General features: G+C 43.1%; 1 protein-coding gene and 1 long non-coding RNA gene across 3 annotated transcripts in view; one reads left to right on the forward strand and one right to left on the reverse strand.

Annotated features, from left to right (window-relative positions):
• PDE7B (phosphodiesterase 7B) overlaps positions 1 to 13,563 on the reverse strand; it is a 155,849-nt gene extending 142,286 nt beyond the window's left edge. The window contains exon 1 of one of the 2 annotated variants that reach the window (XM_081907192.1): positions 13,444 to 13,563. Coding sequence is in view for 1 of the 2 variants with exons in the window: in XM_081907190.1 (XP_081763316.1) it covers positions 12,542 to 12,658 (117 nt within the window). In the remaining variant the exon portion in view is untranslated. Of the gene's footprint in view, positions 1 to 12,541; positions 13,411 to 13,443 lie in introns of those variants that run through there. The other variant, XM_081907190.1, reaches the window with a different exon arrangement.
• Positions 13,564 to 14,292: 729 nt separating this feature from the next.
• The window catches only part of LOC309367697, a 52,973-nt gene continuing 49,706 nt past the window's right edge, over positions 14,293 to 17,559 (forward strand). The window contains exon 1 of the long non-coding RNA XR_014167292.1: positions 14,293 to 14,431. This is a non-coding gene — a long non-coding RNA (uncharacterized lncRNA). The remainder of the gene's footprint in view (positions 14,432 to 17,559) is intronic.

Raw genomic sequence — 17,559 nt, forward strand, 5'->3', positions numbered from 1 at the left:
TTGAGCAATCATTCTGGTTTGTTTGTGCAGGGGTTACATATGACTTCCTGCCAATTTATTGTTGCTCTACAACTTCCAGTGCAGGGCTGGAAAACTCTTCTTGGACCAAGGTCTACATTCTCTTCTGGAGACCCCTGGAGGCTGTGCACAGTGGTAGACCTACATTTTGGAGGCCCTGAACCTTGACCTGTTATGGGGGCTCCACCAATAAGGTCTGGCTAAACCACTGTTGTTTTCTTCCAGGGAGAATGAGAGATGCCAGTATAGACAGATCCACTCACCCCTAGTTTCTACACACACACATGCCTCTATCCTCCATGCAGCAGCCAAGCAAGGGGAATTAACAGAGTTCAGGGACAATTCCTAATTAGGTTAAAATACTTGAGGACTGGTGAGCCTGGGGAGAGAGTGTGGCACGGGGAGATTCCCATTTGCCCAGAGAGCCATATTTGAAGGGGCTGGCCTAAGTTGCTCCACCCTGTTCTAGTGTATTTCCACATCACTTTCCTTGCTGCAAAAAGTCTGGTTTTTGTGGGGTGGTTGCACCAGAGTGTTTTAACCCACTTTAATTGCACAAACCGAAATTTGTTGTTACATAATTGAATCTCCCCCACAAAATAGTGATAGTCTGAAGGGGACCTTACATACATCTGCATGTAATATATAGATAGTGCCACTGCCTACAATATTGCTTTTGTACAAATATTTAAGATAATGTTTAATAATGGATCTGTTTGAACTCATTATAGAATAGCTGCGACTCAAAACACATTTAGTTGCATTAGCCATCCAGATAGACACCGGGGGTGGGAAGGTAGGATGGAAGGAATGTAAAGCAATCCTATTTTTGTGTCCGCACAAATACAACAGCTCGCATCAGCGCCAGAGACAAGGTGCATCTGCCCTCCCACCACACACATGGAGAATTAACTTCCAGACAGATTCAAGGATGGGGCTGAAACATGATTAATTGTACAGTACTGCACGGATATGGGTGCACAATAGCACAGGTTTGTTTGTTTTTATTTTTAAAAATGCTCCTAATCTTTGCAAAATGCAAAACAGAGATAGTAATCTGTCAAGGATAAGCATCAGAAAACAGGAAAACAGATGGAGGATGCAAAACCGTTTGCAGGTATCTGTAATTTTGAATAGCACCATATCTTGAATAGGACACTTGACAGCCAAACTACATGTTACACCCAGTTTCATGTTTCTTCAGCAACAGCACCATCCGCTGGTGTTTTTCTTGTTTTTGCATTTTTCAAAAAAACCTGAAAAGTAGCCCCAGAAGCTGTAGTTTAGAGTGTTAGACCAGTGATGAAGTAAGTGACCTGTCCTTCCTGTCATTCATCCACTTAAATCTCACATCCCACACAACTGTTTCCCCTCCCCCCAAAATCCTGATTTTGGTCTTCTACACAAAGCTAGGCATTCTCCTCTCTCTCACTTTCTTTTCTATTTTTAAGTACTAGTATAAAATATCACATTATAACATTGTGGTGGTTTTTTGTTTCCTCTATGCATTGTATATCTTCTTGTGTTTGGGTCCATGAATAATATTAGGATGCTAAACCAGAAAGTGTCCTTAAAAATATATATTGATGAGTTTTATTTTTACTGGCAGGACTTCACACATAGCACCAAATGTGGAGGAGGTATCTGACATAAAAGCTGGCATTTACCATGAGCAACAGAATGGAGTCTTCCTCGCATCTATTAATGATCGTCATATGGAGAGAAAGGAGTTCTGGTGGAAATCAGAAATGCATTAAGTCATACTGACTATTATATGCATGTGTGTATTCAGGTAAAGAGCAACAGAAACATAATTAGAAATTACTCACTTTGTTCAATGTAGAGTTTGTTCAGCTGTTGCCAGTAAAGTTATTGTTTTACTACCCTCTAAATGAGGACAGAAGCTTTTTAACTTCTGAAAATGTTTTCTCTTTTTAAGGACAGAGTTCATCTTCGGCTTGATGTTTTTTTGGTCCAAAAAAGCAGAGAACAGCAAATCCTTTTCTCTACAAACAAAATGTGCTACTTCAATGCTCCCAGTAATTTCCATAGCCTTGCTTAAATTGTTGAAAGTGTTAGAGGTACAGCAGTTGCCAAAAAACTACACTTGGAAAATATATTATGCTTATATGCATATATTTTGATAGGATGAACTTAATGCTTTCAAAAGACGGCTGTTCAGCATGCTGAAAGCAGTCTCTCTGTCTCTCTGTCTCTCTTTCTCTTTTATCAGCTTCCCACACACAGCTCTGTAAATGGGACCCCCATCCTGATGCATGGTGACACACTCTGATATTCCACTCTTGGAAAACTGCTTGCTTGGGCTACTCTTGAGGAAAAACCAGCCAAAGCAATCTGGAAAGTATGGCACATTTGAACAACGCAGTCCTGATGGCTCAGCACTATTTCCTTGCAATGATGTGTGCTTCAGTATCTGTACACTTCTGAACTCCTGCTGACAGTTGCCAGCTCCATACTTTTCTTCTCAACACCTCCTGTGAATTTAATTCATCTTGCCATCCTTAAATATAACCTAAGGCTGCCACCACTTAATCAACCCCAGCTTCCAATATATTTTAGTGGGGTTTTCTGTTTTGTTTTTAAGTGCTTTAACTCTATGTTTGAGTTAAGAGCGCCTGTGTTTTCTTCTCTCTCATCCCTGAAGCCTTTCTGGACTCACAGAGTCAGCACTGGACTGCTGGTAGACAAGCAGAGAGGGAGATGGAGTGTGTGGTGACAGGAAGAGCCTGAGGAGAGGCAAACCAGTGGCATCTCTTTTTCCAACAGTTACTGTCTGCCGGCCCTTGCCTTTAGTTTGTGGAGCACATCCGCAGCAGGGCAAAGGAGTGCTAACTAGGAGTCACACTATGGCATCCCAGGTGAGGGGACTTCAGTTGCTGCAGGTGTTCAATGTAGGAATAAAGTGGAGTCAAGTGTTGGCTGGCTATTCTTACTGTGTAGTTGTGCCAGCAATTTTCTTTGGCTTCCCAGCCACAATCCTCCTGAAAGCAACACCAAACCTTACATCATAGTGGTGGCAGCCGCCTAGCTGCATGCTGACCCATGGTTTTCCTTGCATCTTTCATTTATACTAGGCATAATGGCACAAGATAGCCACTGTGGGCTGCATGTTCAGAGAAGCAAGGCTGAAAGATGCAGTGTGCAAAGGGGCACATGAATGGAGACAGGAGGGTGCTGAGGTAAGAGGCTATATTGCAAAAGGAAGGAAGAGGTGGGTAGGCCCCAGATTTATGAGTAAACATGCACAAGATTGAAATTTACAAGCAGAGCAGACCAAGTCTGGTATCATGCTAATGCGTCAATTAAACATGCACACAATTGAGCTCTGCAGCTGAAGATAGGCTTTGGAAGAGACTTGGTAGCATAAATAACCGTATGGAATTTGCTAACATAGCACATCTTCTTAAACACTGACACTGCAGCACTGGCCCCAGATTCAGAGCAGGAGTCTTCCATGAGTTTCATTTTTGTGTGAGTTGGTAAGACTTTTGCCTTATGAGCCATAGCTCCTCACCTTAACTAAAGGTGTGGGGAAATCAGCCAAATTATGCAAATCCTTCGTGGTTCGTGTGTATTTCTGCCAATCTGTCCAGCAAGAATGAAGGAAGGAGAGGAGGGTTTTTCCCCAGCATCCTGAAGCAGCAGAGGACCCATATGACAGAATTCAAGCAGCTAGATCTGGGTTGGCAAAGCCAGAAGAATTGTTGCCTTACAGAACAGATGAACTGGCACCAAACAGCTACGAACTGATGATTCTAAAGTAAAACTGGTGGCTCTGTCTCTTCCAAGATCTTCTTGGGGCTCCTCCACCTCCAGAGTTTACCAGATGGAAGGGAGGTCTCAGGCTGCCAAAGGGACACTGCAGTGCCTGATACATGATTAGGCACATGCCTATCATAGCCATCATTCATGATGTCCAGGTGGTAATGAGAGAAAGATTAGAGTTGGGTTGGAGCTGCTGGGAAATGCCACAGTATCTTGCTCCTTCTCTTCAAACCTAATATTGAATCCTGGGTCCAAGCTTGAATTTATTCTATGTTTGCAAAATTGTTGGTTTTTTTCTATTTGAATTTACTGGCACGCTTTGTAAACTGATTTCACTTCTCCACCCCAATGCTTTGTACTCGTGTAAGTGAATGATTGTTGTACGCAACTTTGGGCAAAGCCCACTGGAATGGTGACACATAAATAAACTCAATCAACCCATCAAATAGTTGAAATACCAACGATACCTTTAAGATACACTATTTTCTAGAGGAAACAAAGGATCCTCACAATGCCAGCCAATTTTTGTTCTTAAAAATTACTGAATCCCAGCCTTTTGTCATCCGAGTTTCCAGCATGCGAAGAGCTTGTACACCTAATGAAGCAAATTTCATATGGACCGAAGTCATTGTATCAACTTTATAAGAAACAGAATTTTCATCCTTAAACTGATGGAACACTGCAAAGTTGTCCTACCATACTGTAGAGCACAACTGGGGAGCATGTGGTTCTCCAGATGTTGTTGGGCAGCAGCTTCCATCACCCCTGGCAATTGGCTAACCTGGCTGGGCTGATGTGAGCTGGAGAACAGCAACATCTAGAAGGCCACAGGTTCCCTATCCCTGCTGCAGAGCTTTTGTTGTGACTCTGTAATCAGGCAGTGGGAAAGGAGGTGAGGAGAACTGAGAAGTCTTCTGGTCTCTTTTCAGTCCTGCAGTTCTTAAACATTCTTTTTACGTGTATTATTAATCTTTTTCATAAGCCTTTCTCCTCGTCCCAAGGTTATGGTGGAGGGGAAGGCCCTATGTGCTCATTCTGTAGCTACTTTTTCCATCCCAGAGAGAAAAATAAGATTTTTCAAAAGGAAAGGATTAGAAGAGGGAAATAAGTTGTGCGTCCACAAAAAAAGGGTACAAGGAATCTTCCCTTTCTAGGCTTTGCTAAGTGTAAAGGTATTGCACTAAGGGGGAGTGGAAAGAATGGGGACAGTGTTGGAGTCATGCATTGATTTGAATTTATATTGGCAGATGCTGCATGAGGTGTCATGTTATTTCAAGTTTTGTTCCACAGCGATGAGCTGCAGGAATCATAGATGAAGAGAACAGACTTGGTTGGGATGGCTGCAAATGTCTTGGCTAACCTGTAAAGACCTCATTCATTTTCCCCATTTGAAATCTCTAATGCCATAGAGGCCCATGGACTCAGCGTCTTCTTAATCAGATACTTAGACATATTTAAAATAAGGACCCTTCTAGTCAAGCCTGAACAAGATTGGCAAATATCTTCAGGAAATGGTTTGGTGGCAGCAGTTTCCATCACTGTACCAGTTTACAAATCACTTTGTGAACTGCATTCAGATACCCCTACCTAAAGCTCTTATCAACAGGGCACCCTGTACATCAAATGGATTTCTTGATCTCACTGGAGAACATTTTTAAAACAAGGAAGCCATTTAATAACCCTAGGGGTGGATTCACGTGTGGGGAATATTGCATTAGATTTCTTGATTATAACGTTAGCTCTTCTGTCACGTTTTCTAATGTTCCTTCTACACTGCAATAATGCATACTAAATAAGTACTGTAATAATGCATACTAAAGATGTGCTGAAGGACAAAGGAATCATATGTATACCATCTTCAGCCAAACATTTCTGTGTGCCCTGTACCCTGACATACTGACAAATACGTGAATGCATAATTGTAACTCCTGATTTTTTAGGTGTAGGTAAGCTTCCATTCCATCTTGTGCCCATTGGAAAAGATGCACTACATTTCCTTGTGGGTCATTTTGAAGGCCAGGATAGGCAGGTGAGATCTCACTGATTTAGCAGAAGTTCTGCACCAGCTGAAGCTTCTGAACCATCAGGCAGCCCTACATATAACGTGTTTCACTAATCCAGCCTAGATGTTACCAGAGCATAGACAACAGAAGTTAGGCTATCCCTGTCCAGGACATAGGGGTGCAGCTGGGCACCATCTGAAGCTGATGGAAGGCACTCTGCACCATGAAGACCACCCAGACCTCAAGTGACAGCAGAGGATCCAGGGTTACCCCCAAGTTATGCCCCTGCTCCTTCAGAGGGAGTATAACCTCAACAAGAGAAGGCAACCTCCCAGCCATCTGGTCTGTGGAACCACCCAGTAGCGGTGCTCAGTTTGGTCCAGACTGAGCTTCACTTTGTTGGCTCTCATCCAGTCCATTATCAAGGCAAGACATTGGCCCAGCACATCCACTGCCTCACCTGAATATTGGCCATCCTGGTTAGTTCTAATGGGAACTGAAGTCTAACAATATCTAGAGGCTGCAGGTTCCCCATTCCTGTGCTAAACCCTAATTTCCTGTATTGGGGAAGGGCCCTGGTTTAGTGGTGGAGGATCTGCTTTGCATACAGAAGGCTGCAGGTTCAATCCCTAACATCTCCAGGCATGGCTGGGAAAGATCATAGAATCATAGAATCATAGAGTTGGAAGAGACCACAAGGGCCATCGAGTCCAACCCCCTGCCAAGCAGGAAACACCATCAGAGCACTCCTGACATATGGATGTCAAGCCTCTGCTTGAAACCCTGGAGAAACACTGCCAATCAGTGTTGACAGAACTGAGCTAGACAGATTGCTGGACTGACTTTGTATAAGGCAGCTTCCAATGTTGACTAACAGAGATCAGTTCTAGGTCCTGGCACAGCTTACAGACATGTAGAAAGCTGAATCAATGCTCCTGACACCTAGAACGAAACTTTGTCTCAAAGCACTTCAGGAACAGAAAATGTGCTTCTAATCCATCTATTCAAATGAGGAGGGATGGTTGAGCTGTGATGCAAATTATATGGAACTATTATAACAGTTTTCTAGGAGGCTTTGTCTTTTAGATGACACTTAACATGAGCACTATTTTCCTCTGGTGGGACGTGCTCTAGATCTTGCATTAAATGCTGCATGTGCAGCAGATGCCTGCTTTGGTGTGGCATCTGATGCAAAGCCTTTCATTCCCATTTTTGCATGTGTTACCTTGGCCAGTGGGCTTGCCTGAAACAATACCCAGGGCCTTTTGCAATTCTGGTTTTTAAAGTGGGAGGAAGAAAATTAAAAGTCTGCTTCTTCCTTGCAAGCTTAAGTCTAACTCTATCTTCCAATTAGAATAATTGCAGCCTAGTTGTCGGCCCACCTCCGCTTTGCAAATCAATATTCATTCCACATCTGATAACTTACATGCACAGGAGCAAGAGACGCACAGAGAGGCTGCATGTTGTTCCATCTCAAAGGTGGCAGGTGGCTGCATTTCAATGTTATGTTATGTACACGGGAGATGTGTTTACACAACATTTTTACCAGGGGGTTTACAGCTAAACTATTGCTGTGAGTCCCACTGCAAATGCTTGCATTTTCTCATGGCTGAATGCCAATTCCAATGCCACAAAGGCTGGCAACATAAACCCCACTTGGTGGAAATTCCTCGCAGGGAGCCGCAGTGCCTGGAGACAGGCAGTCAAGTCATGTATCCACAGCAGTGAGGAATGACCGTTGGGAGGAGCACAGAGAGGAGAAACACCGTGGTGCACCTGTAGCAGCAAAACCGGACACCTTCATCTGCCACAGCTGCAATAAAACATGTCTCTCCTGTATCGGTCTCTACAGTCACAGCAGGCACTGTAACTCCATTGTGCCTCATGGATGCCAACAACAAAATGCTTATTTTACTGAATGCGTATCCACTAGAGAAATGAATAACTGAGCCTTGTATAAACTTGGTGGCTTTTTGTGGTATTCTGTTTATTTATTATTGCATTTATACCCCACCTTTCTTCCAATGTAGCACACCTGGTTCTCCTTCAGTCTCCATTTTATCCTCACAACAACCTTGTGATGTAGTCTGAACTGAGAGACCCAGTGTGCATGATTGACAGAGTGTGGGTTTGAACCTAGCCTGACACTCTAACCATCACACCACACACTTTGTACCTGGTCCCTTTATTTATCCTCTCTCTGTGTGTATGCTTTGCCCTGATTCATCTGAAGCTTCAAGTTCTCCACTGGGGAAAATGTATAAATGATGTTTGTTTTTTACTGGGAATTTGCAGGAGGTGAGCATTTACCCTAATTTGCTTGCACAGAGGTTATCAGTCTTCCTGTTAATCAAATTTTTAACCTGCACTTTTCAGCACATTCACTGTCACTTTCCTAACTGCATTTTTTGTGGATCTGTTGTGACAGAATGCTTCAATCCACCTTAATTGTGAAAGCCTACATTTTCAGTATTGGGATGAATGCTTAATAAACAGGTGCTCTGGAGAAGCCCAAAGCTTCCTGATCAAATGTGATGCCCTTCACAACCCAATTTTTCTGCAAGTAGATGCAACATAATAAAAATTGCTAAAAATAAACCACAAAAAATTACAACATTAAAAGTAAAACAGTAGTATAAGTTATCCAAAGGGGCAAAATAAAGATTAAGGCTGCATACACACAACATTTTATTCCAGAATCAATGGAGACTGAGTAGTTCTTTTTTCTATGTAGGCCACCCACAATCTACATCTACTGCATATGTTTTAGCCTAAGAAGAGCTTCTTGAGAAAATGGTTTCGTTCTGAAAATAAAAGCTCATTGCAGATTGATGCTGCAATACCCTGCAGCGTGCCTATTTGGAAACAGATGTTGGTGGTCCTGGCAATGGGCCACCATTGGTCCACAACTGCTCAATGACATAGTGGGTGGGCATATACCAAGGTCACAATCACCACTTCCTTCTTCATTCACCTGGGACATTTGCAGGGAGGAAAAGGGGAGCGTTTTCAAATGCATATCAAGTAACCACACCCAACCTTGTGGACAGTAGGATCTAGGATCAATCTAGATTGAAAGCAGCATGTTGAGGACAAACAATTTTGGATTGGGGGAAAAATAACAAGCTGCATTTGGTTAGTGTGCATGCAGCCAAGGCAACCAAGAAAACCAGAGAGGACAGTGGCTGCGAAGCTCATCTCCTTCTCCCCTTTTAAGTCTTTACAGCAATATACTACAACCTCCCACTCTTTTGGGCCAGAACTGGCTCCCAATCTTTTCTCCAATTAAATTATAGCAACATTTTGTTCATAGGCTTCACACAGTCAATCATCATCATGTCGACAGATTTCAAACACATCCATATATCTGCAGCCCCTGCTGGAGAAACCAAGTGTCTGGTTATTTATACTGTGTGAAGAGAGGACTGTTATCAGGCCCCTGGATACAATTCATTGTTTCTGTGAGTGATGACAAGCTTCCTTCCTGTACTTAACATCTGATTAATGTTTGACATATTTTAATGAGAGCATTGAGTAGTCATGAAGAGGAAATAAAGAAGGCCTTGTCGTGGTCCTCTTCGGAAGGGACAAGATTGAGAAAATGTACGGCAGAATGCTGGAGACAGAGGAATACCAGTGAAAAATAAATGTATGACGTGCCTCCCAATGACTAATTTGCAACTCATTACATTATTTAGAAACGATGGAAAGACTAAGGCTTGGTTCAGACACCCACTGGCTCTACAAAAGTGGTCATGGGAATTAGGGTGGGAGCAAGGGCTGCTAGTAGGGTTGCAGCCTGGTGGAGACAGCATGGAGGCATTAGTAACACAAACCAGGGCTTCCATGTGTGACCCAAACATGTGGCTGCTGTGACTTCTGCAGTTATGGAGGCTGTGTTTGGGAATCACCATGTAGAGGCCTCAAGTGCTACAGTCAGCACCACTGTAGGATCTCCACCAAGCTGTGAGCTAGCCAACAGTCCTGTGCACTCAACAGCTGTCTGAAATAGACTTCAAATTATCTTATACAAATGGGTGTGATTCCAAGATGGGAAACATGCCTCCATGGCTTCCTGATCTTGGTCAAAGCCTGCTTTCTTCTCCTTCCCACACTATTCTACCCGCTGCTTTCCTCTGTCCTTGTTCCATCCCCTTTTGGTTGGACATTCAACTAAGAGTGTGGCCTGGAATGGCTTCTGCCTCTAGACCTGGCTTTGCTCTCCATCCTGATGCAAGTCCCAATCCAACCAATATCTGTAGCTCTATCTCTCTGCATGCTTAACTGCCTGTGGACTGGATTTGGTAATTGGAAAGTCCTAGTATACTGGAACAGGTGGTCGCCCCTTGCATGGATGCAGCAGCTGAATGCTACACTTGCAAAACTTTGAAGCAGATTAGCCAACTTGGTGCCCTATAAATGTTTTGGATTATGATTCTCATCATATCCGACCATTGGCCACAACCTCTGACGGGCACCTCCTTGGCTACCTCTTCAGAAGAATGAGATAGCAGGACACCATTGCTTAACGCAGGCTTCCTCAAACTCAGCCCTCCAGATGTTTTTGGCCTACAACTCCCATGATCCCTAGCTAGCAGGACCAGTGGTCAGGGATGGTGGGAATTGTAGTCTCAAAACATCTGGAAGGCCGAGTTTGAGGAAGCCTGGCTTAACCATAAGTTAAAGAAGTATGAGGCCCTGTTTTCTTTATGACTCATCAGACACCCTTAGCAACTTGATAACAAATTCTCCCCCTGACATTCAAATCAAAATCTGCCATATACTGTATTTGTCTGCAGCAGGACTGTGGCCTTCTAAGATGTTGCCAGACTCCAACTTCCATCATCCCCAACCATAATGGTCAATAGTTAGGGATGATATGAGTTGCAGTCTTCTGAAGGGCCGCAGGTTCTTCAGCCCTAGCTTATAGCCTCTAAATTTCATTGCTTGCACCACAAAAATAACACAAGATGGGATGAATTAGCCCTTATACAGGAATCACCTCCTCCAACACTGCTTCAATACATGACTGCTTCTTAAGACCTAGGGCGCCCTATTAGCTGTCCCAACTGTGGCAGAGGCATGGCTGGTTGGGACAAGAGAAGGAGCCTTCTTGGTGGCTGCATCCAAGTTATGAAGTAGCTTACTTTGCAAGGTTTGCTTGACTCCTTCCCTTGCCATTTCCTGCCATTTTATGAAAACTTTCCTGTTCCAGTAAGTTTTTTTCAAGCCTGTTTAGGGCTTTTATCTGCTGCGCCTGTCTCAGTTCTTATATTGTGCATGTTCTCTCTCTCTCTGTGTGTGTGTGTGTGTTTTTGTGCTGTTGTTTTATGATGAGATCGTCGTATTTCAACTGGTGTTAGCTGTTCTAAGCCATGTTAATGCATTGGTGGGATATAAATCTTTGGCAGAAAGACACCATTGCATATGTACACAGAGTGATGATTTGTTGCCAGTTGAGAATGCTTATTTGGGAAAGGACAGTCCCCCTTGCCAATTCTGGTACACAGTAGGTCTTATAATAAGACTTGTAGTTCTGTAACCCATTGTGAAATAATAGGCTTATTTAGACAAGCTCACAGGTTGTTACTGTGAGGCAAGTAGGAACTTTCTATCATAACAACCCTATTTTGCTGCTGCTGTTTTTTCTGAAAGCAGCAGCCACCAACATCATATATCAAGCACCTTTAAAATACATGTAGACACACAGAGAGAGAGAATACAAAATGCAAGGAAGAAACTGGAGTAGTCTAATTTTTCTTAAATATGGTGCAGTCTGAAAGATTCAGGCGCTTTAGAAATATTTACATGCAACTTTTCCATAATGCAGTCTTTTGCCATTCTGAAATTATTATTGTAAACCAGGTATAGAAAAATTGTTGTGGGACTCCAACTCCCATCAGCCCCAGCCAGTATGACCAATGCCCAGGGGTGATGGGAGCTGGAGTCCAACTGGTCCCCACTCCCCTGTTGTAAACCAAACACAGCAGAAAACTATGGAAAATTAATTCAGCCCTTAACAAGGAGAATTAAGATAAGGCAGATGGTGGGAAACAAAATAAAGCCTTGACTGTCCTTGTGAGGCAAAAGCAAGTGCAAATGAGAAAGAAAAACCTAGAAGGATTCTGAGCAGTATTCAGATTTTGTGAAATCAGCCCTCTCTGGTGCACTTTTCAGGCTGCATCTTCTCAGCATTATCTCTCTCCTGCTTCCTTGCCCTGAACAAGACTTGATTATGTGCTGGATCTTACCCGGTGACCCTAGCTGACTTCCTTTTCCACACAGAGCAACGGCAGGATAATTAGTCAAAACCAGGATGATGGCTTGCTTAGCCAAGTTCATTTTTCTACTTTGACCCTACAGTTAGTCTCTCCTGGCTGACAATTGCCATTCTGCAGAAGGGACAGCACCAGATATGCTGCCTCAGCTTACAAATGCAATATGAGACAAACAGATTTAGACCTTATTGCTGTACATGTTATAGGTCCAGTAAGAGAGAGACAGAGAGAGAGAGCACCCAAGGGAGAAAATCCAAATCCATACTCCACTAAAAACATATAAAGATGCATAGGTAAATACCATTTGTTTTGTCTCAAATCAGTCACCTACGGCAGCTGGCTGTCTCTGCCTCTTGATGTCTTGCATTTGAGCTGGATTCTACCCCCCCCCACCCTTGTACAGATCAAAGGATCTAATCATGGGAACACAGCAGAACCAAAAGTGCTCAAACTTACCTCAGGCATGGACAACATGGGAAGCTTGTTCTCGAGTTCCTCTGACCTTGATGAAAGTTCCTCCCAGAAATCACATTCATATTCTTGTGCCTTCACCAGACCCAGTTCGAACCACATAAACTTGGAAGTGAAATCTCACTGATTTCAAGGGAGCAGCATTCCAAGCAAGTGAGCTTCGTATCACAGCCTTAAGCACAACTCTTAACAATCTGACACAGACCTATAGAAAGCAATCTGGGAATCTCCGTCTACAGGACCCATTTCCTATTGGTGCACCTAACTGAGGTGGATACACATACTAGATTTTGTTTTATGGGACTGTTTTCTTTTTAATAGTTGGAAGTATCCCTGAGTGAGGCAGGGTAGGGTACGTGCTTTCCAAATTAATAAAATCAATATGCTGTCCCTGCATATTTTTTTTTTTCAAAACACTTCTTTCTTTCTTTTTTACAAATGCTTTTTTGTAATACATAAATGCAACAATGGCACTTCAGTTTAACCGTCTACTGCCATGACTTGCACTAATACCAAGAAGCAATTTTGCTTACATTTTAACATATAGGTATTTTTCCACCTTCAGAATTTTACTTCTGGGCCAGGGAGTGGGAAGAGAAAGAGAGAGCTGAGGGAAGGTCACAAAAAAACAACAACCAATGAAGGCCATCTGCTCACAGCTGTGAAACAATGAATACAGTTCCACCTCATAAGTAGCTGCTTCTAATTATGAAATTCACTATACTTTTCTCTCTAGAATAATATGAAAAAAAGACTCTGGAAAAGAGTGTCACTATGGCACTGGATAGAAAACTGCCTAGAAGCACTCCCCCCCACCCCTAATGCCGCAGGCCAGGAAATAATATCTGCTCCAAAGCTAACAAACTTAAAATGTGCCATTTCCATACCTCTTCCCTCACACACGCCAGTTCGATCCAGGCTGAGGCCTCTGAAAGATATGCTGCAAGAAGCAGGCGCTTGGGAGGCACATGCTGTAGCAGCACTGTTCTGACATTTGCTAAGCACCAGAGTCCCTCAAGTGACTGGGAGCTAAGCCATTGACGTCACTGAACAATAGGCAAAATATTTCCTCCTCCTCCATAGCCCTGAACTGTAAACACCAAGCCTGAACACAGCAGGCTGAACATTTGGGGAGAGGTGGGAGAAAGAGAATGTGAGAAGCTCTCAAGCGATGCTGCCTGAAAATAAGCAGCTGCTATTGCTGCCGCAAAACAAGCGTCTTCATCTCCATTCTGTGTGTGTGTGTGTGTGTGTGTGTTGTGTGATTTATGCTGTAAGATTGTTGGAACAGACTTGATTTCAGAGCCCAAAGTAGTAGAATATATATCATTATTTAGAGGCTAGGCAGAAGGTAAGATCAGGATCTGCTTCTTATTTGAATTGCTTAACAACTAGGGTTGCCATACATCTGGAATTTCCCAGACATATCCGGAATACTGTAGTTGGCAGCAGTGTTCGGGTGGAAATTGGCAAATTGTCTGGGAAAATCCCATGTTGGCAGTGTCATTTTCGCTCAAACCTTTGCCCCTCCCCCCAAAGAAGCTGAACAATTTTGTCAAAAAAGGCTCACTGCTTCAAATATGGCAACCCTATTTAACAATAAGAAGAACATTTGAGAGGGGTGGGTTTTTCTGTTTGGATTTGATATCCCGCCTTTCACTCCCCTTCAGGAGTCTCAAAGTGGCTAACATTCTCCTTTCCCTTCCTCCCCCACAACAAACACTCTGTGAGGTGAGTGGGGCTGAGAGACTTCAAAGAAGTATGACTGGCCCAAGGTCACCCAGCAGCTGCATGTGGAGGAGCGGAGACTCGAACCCGGTTCCCCAGATTACAAGACTACCGCTCCTAACCACTACACCACACTGGCTCTCTTCTGTGGCAGGACTGTGAGTTTTATGAAGTTCTGGTACTCAGATGCCTGGGCTCTGTGTTCTTTAAATGAAGTGTATGTCCTTTTACCAGGCTCCAGTGATGGAACTCAAGACTCTATGTCTGTCCAAAGAAAGCATGTGGCACCACCACCTGCTCAAAAAGCCTTGTGGTTGATGAAGAATCACATCTCTGGGTGTGTGCCTTTTGTGGAAAGCTATTATTCTAGTGAAGATGCTAACGTTCTAATTTAGACTTCTGCTGCCATGCTGGCTTTGCATAGGTTGGGAGTTTTTGACACGAGGCCACTTTAAATCATTTGGTTCTCAAACCTGTATTCTGAAACAGTAGTCTGAAGAGGGCTTTAACCACACTCTTTTTCTGAGCATTTTAAGAGAGTCTGGAGTGGAACATGCTTGCAGAAGCCCTCTAGACGATGCTCCTCTTGTCTGCAAGTATGTGGGTGGGTAGAATTGGATGGTTTGAATGAATGTTTGCATTCGTTTCTGAAAAATCCCATAGACAGGCTAATTCTGTAACTGGGAAATTTGTATGTCTGGATTGTATCTTCAGCATTCCCCCTGGATGCAACCCTCCCTGTCCTGGATGCCGTCAGCAATTCATGGTGGTACAATGATAAGCATATTTCTGCTCTGTCTGCAAAAGTGAACCATCCCCATCCCAGCGAACTGTTCAGAGCTCCAGTGAGACCAAGGTCCAATCTCAGTGCTGAGGCATCTGAAATTAATTAGTTAACATCAATATGTTTATACCACAGTTGACTGCTGAACTTCAAAATTAACCATATAAGAGATTTTTCAAAAGCTTGAAGGAAAGGGGAAAGTGCAAACATTTTTGCCAAATAGGAAAAACTTATTTCATTCACATTTTGGATTTTTGTTTCATAATTTGGTTACTCAGTCATAGCTAAACTCAGGGCTCCCCGCCCCCCCAGCTGGAGCTCACCAAAGCTCAGCTCCAACACCTCTCAGGTGGGCACCATTGCCATTGGATTTTGTTCTAAGTTCCACACAAAACATTCACCTTCATAGCACAGAAAACTTCATTCCCTATAACAAATGTAATTGGTTTCTGAAAAATCATCAGTGCACTCAGACTGCTAGTATTTTATGAGATAGATTCAGGCACATACCAGGAAACTGGTGCTTTGTCACCCCAGCACACTTTATAAAAGAAACAGAACTTTCTGCAGGAAGGAAAGTGACAGGGAAATGCATGGAAATGTATGGAATGAATGAATGATTCATGGGAAGACATATTAAACATACTGTAGGCAAATCAGAATGAATGCTCACTGTCATATAACCTCCCCACAAGCAAATTAGGATGAATGCTCAGTAAGGCAAGCTCTATGTTTGTGTGTTCATGCCTGATGCAGGCTGTTTTGCAAATTGCTCTGTAGCAGCTGAAACTAGCACCCGCTATAATACAAAAGGCCACCAAATGAGCCATTGGTTGCTGTGCTGAGTGAGTCTTAAGCTTTAGAAACTGTTCTTCTGTTAAGTAGAAGAGCAAAAGCATACACACACACACACACACACTATTCTTCTAACCGACTCATGCCTGCCAGAAAAAATTAAAGATAGAAGCAAACCAAGTAGTTGTCTTAGCCCTCCAAACCAAAATGCAAACCGCATCATTAGATTATACACAGAGGAGGATAAAATGGTATGGTGGTGAATAAAATGTCACTGTGACTTTGAAGAAACATTGCTGGAATATCTGCCCTTCCTTATGCATGAAGAGAAAGACAAACACTCGGTTTAAGCCAATGGAAAATCATAATAACCATATTTTACATTTTAATTGGATTATCTCCAACTAATTAGAAAAAAAAAGGTCATGGAAAGTAATTACTGTGAATTGTGGAGAAGTCTCCAAAATGAGGATATTAGGAAGCATATTAGGAAGTACCTAGGAAGGCCCCTAAGGAGTATTTGAGTAGGAAAAAACTTAACAGAAAACAGAATATTAACTCAAAATGAGATGCACAGCCATGTGCACAAGAAGTAACTAGAAAAATATGTTGCTACGTGGCTCTGTGAAGTCCCATGAAGTAAATCAATGGCCTCAACATAAGTTTAATTATTTCTATGTGAATGGGCTGTCACACATTCATTCACTTGCACTTTATAGTGTTGTGAGTTGGGGGGGGGGAGTGGGAAGGTTAGGTTGTATGATACTTGAGCCCCTTCCAATTCCTGGATCCAGAAAGATTTAAAATCTAATGGAGGATCCCATTGTTGCATTAGCCAGGCAAGGGCCATAATGGCCCCTTGGTATGGGTCATCAGTATAAGAAAGGAAGTGGCTCCCTCCCTCTCCTGGTTGGGTGTTGGAAGGACAATAGTCAGAGTGTGGTGTGAGTGTGGGGCTAGAAGCAGTCAGAGAGTGAGAGCCATATCTAATTTCTGATACAATCTAAAGCTGTGGCTATGGGAGAAGGAAGACCCTCCTGCAGTCTTGATGCATAAACCCCCTCCACCATAGGCTCAGGTTGTATTTATGTATGAATAAACCATACATCATAAAGACACCACAGTCTCCACTGTTCCTCATTCTAAGGAAACTGAACCCTGGTTAAGCACCTGCAACCCCTGGAATCTTACCCCACTCAGAGATTGGGGTGGCGTTCCACAATAGCTATACCTCCACCATCTTGTTGTTTGAAAGAACAGACCCATTCAATGAAATGTGGATGTGTGAAGAGGTTGCATATAATGTGAAGGATTAGATGCACTGAGTTCATTCAGTCATTGTACTCTACTGATCAGCCAATAGTCATGTATCTGCAGTGTGAAACATCACTCCAGACTTCCTACAAGGAATACTCAGGGGTAAGGGGATGGGGGCCTCCCTCTCCTTGGTTGGTGCTTGGTGGTCGCAGCTTTGGTGAAAAATATGCCACCTTTCAGAGTTTACTGTGTCATGGGAAATTGGACAATTCCTCTGCATGCCTTTACTTAAAGCCTCGCTGCTTTCATAATTCCACTTCTTGCATAACGAGGATGATGCCATCTAGAAGCCATCCCGATACGGCACAAAGAATCACAGAAAGTCAACCAACACAATGCTCAACGTGCTTGCCCTATTTTCAAAGCTGGGTTAAACAGG

The sequence above is a fragment of the Podarcis melisellensis genome (genome assembly GCF_964234715.1).
Source record: "Podarcis melisellensis genome assembly, chromosome: 3".
Taxonomy (NCBI): domain Eukaryota; kingdom Metazoa; phylum Chordata; class Lepidosauria; order Squamata; family Lacertidae; genus Podarcis; species Podarcis melisellensis.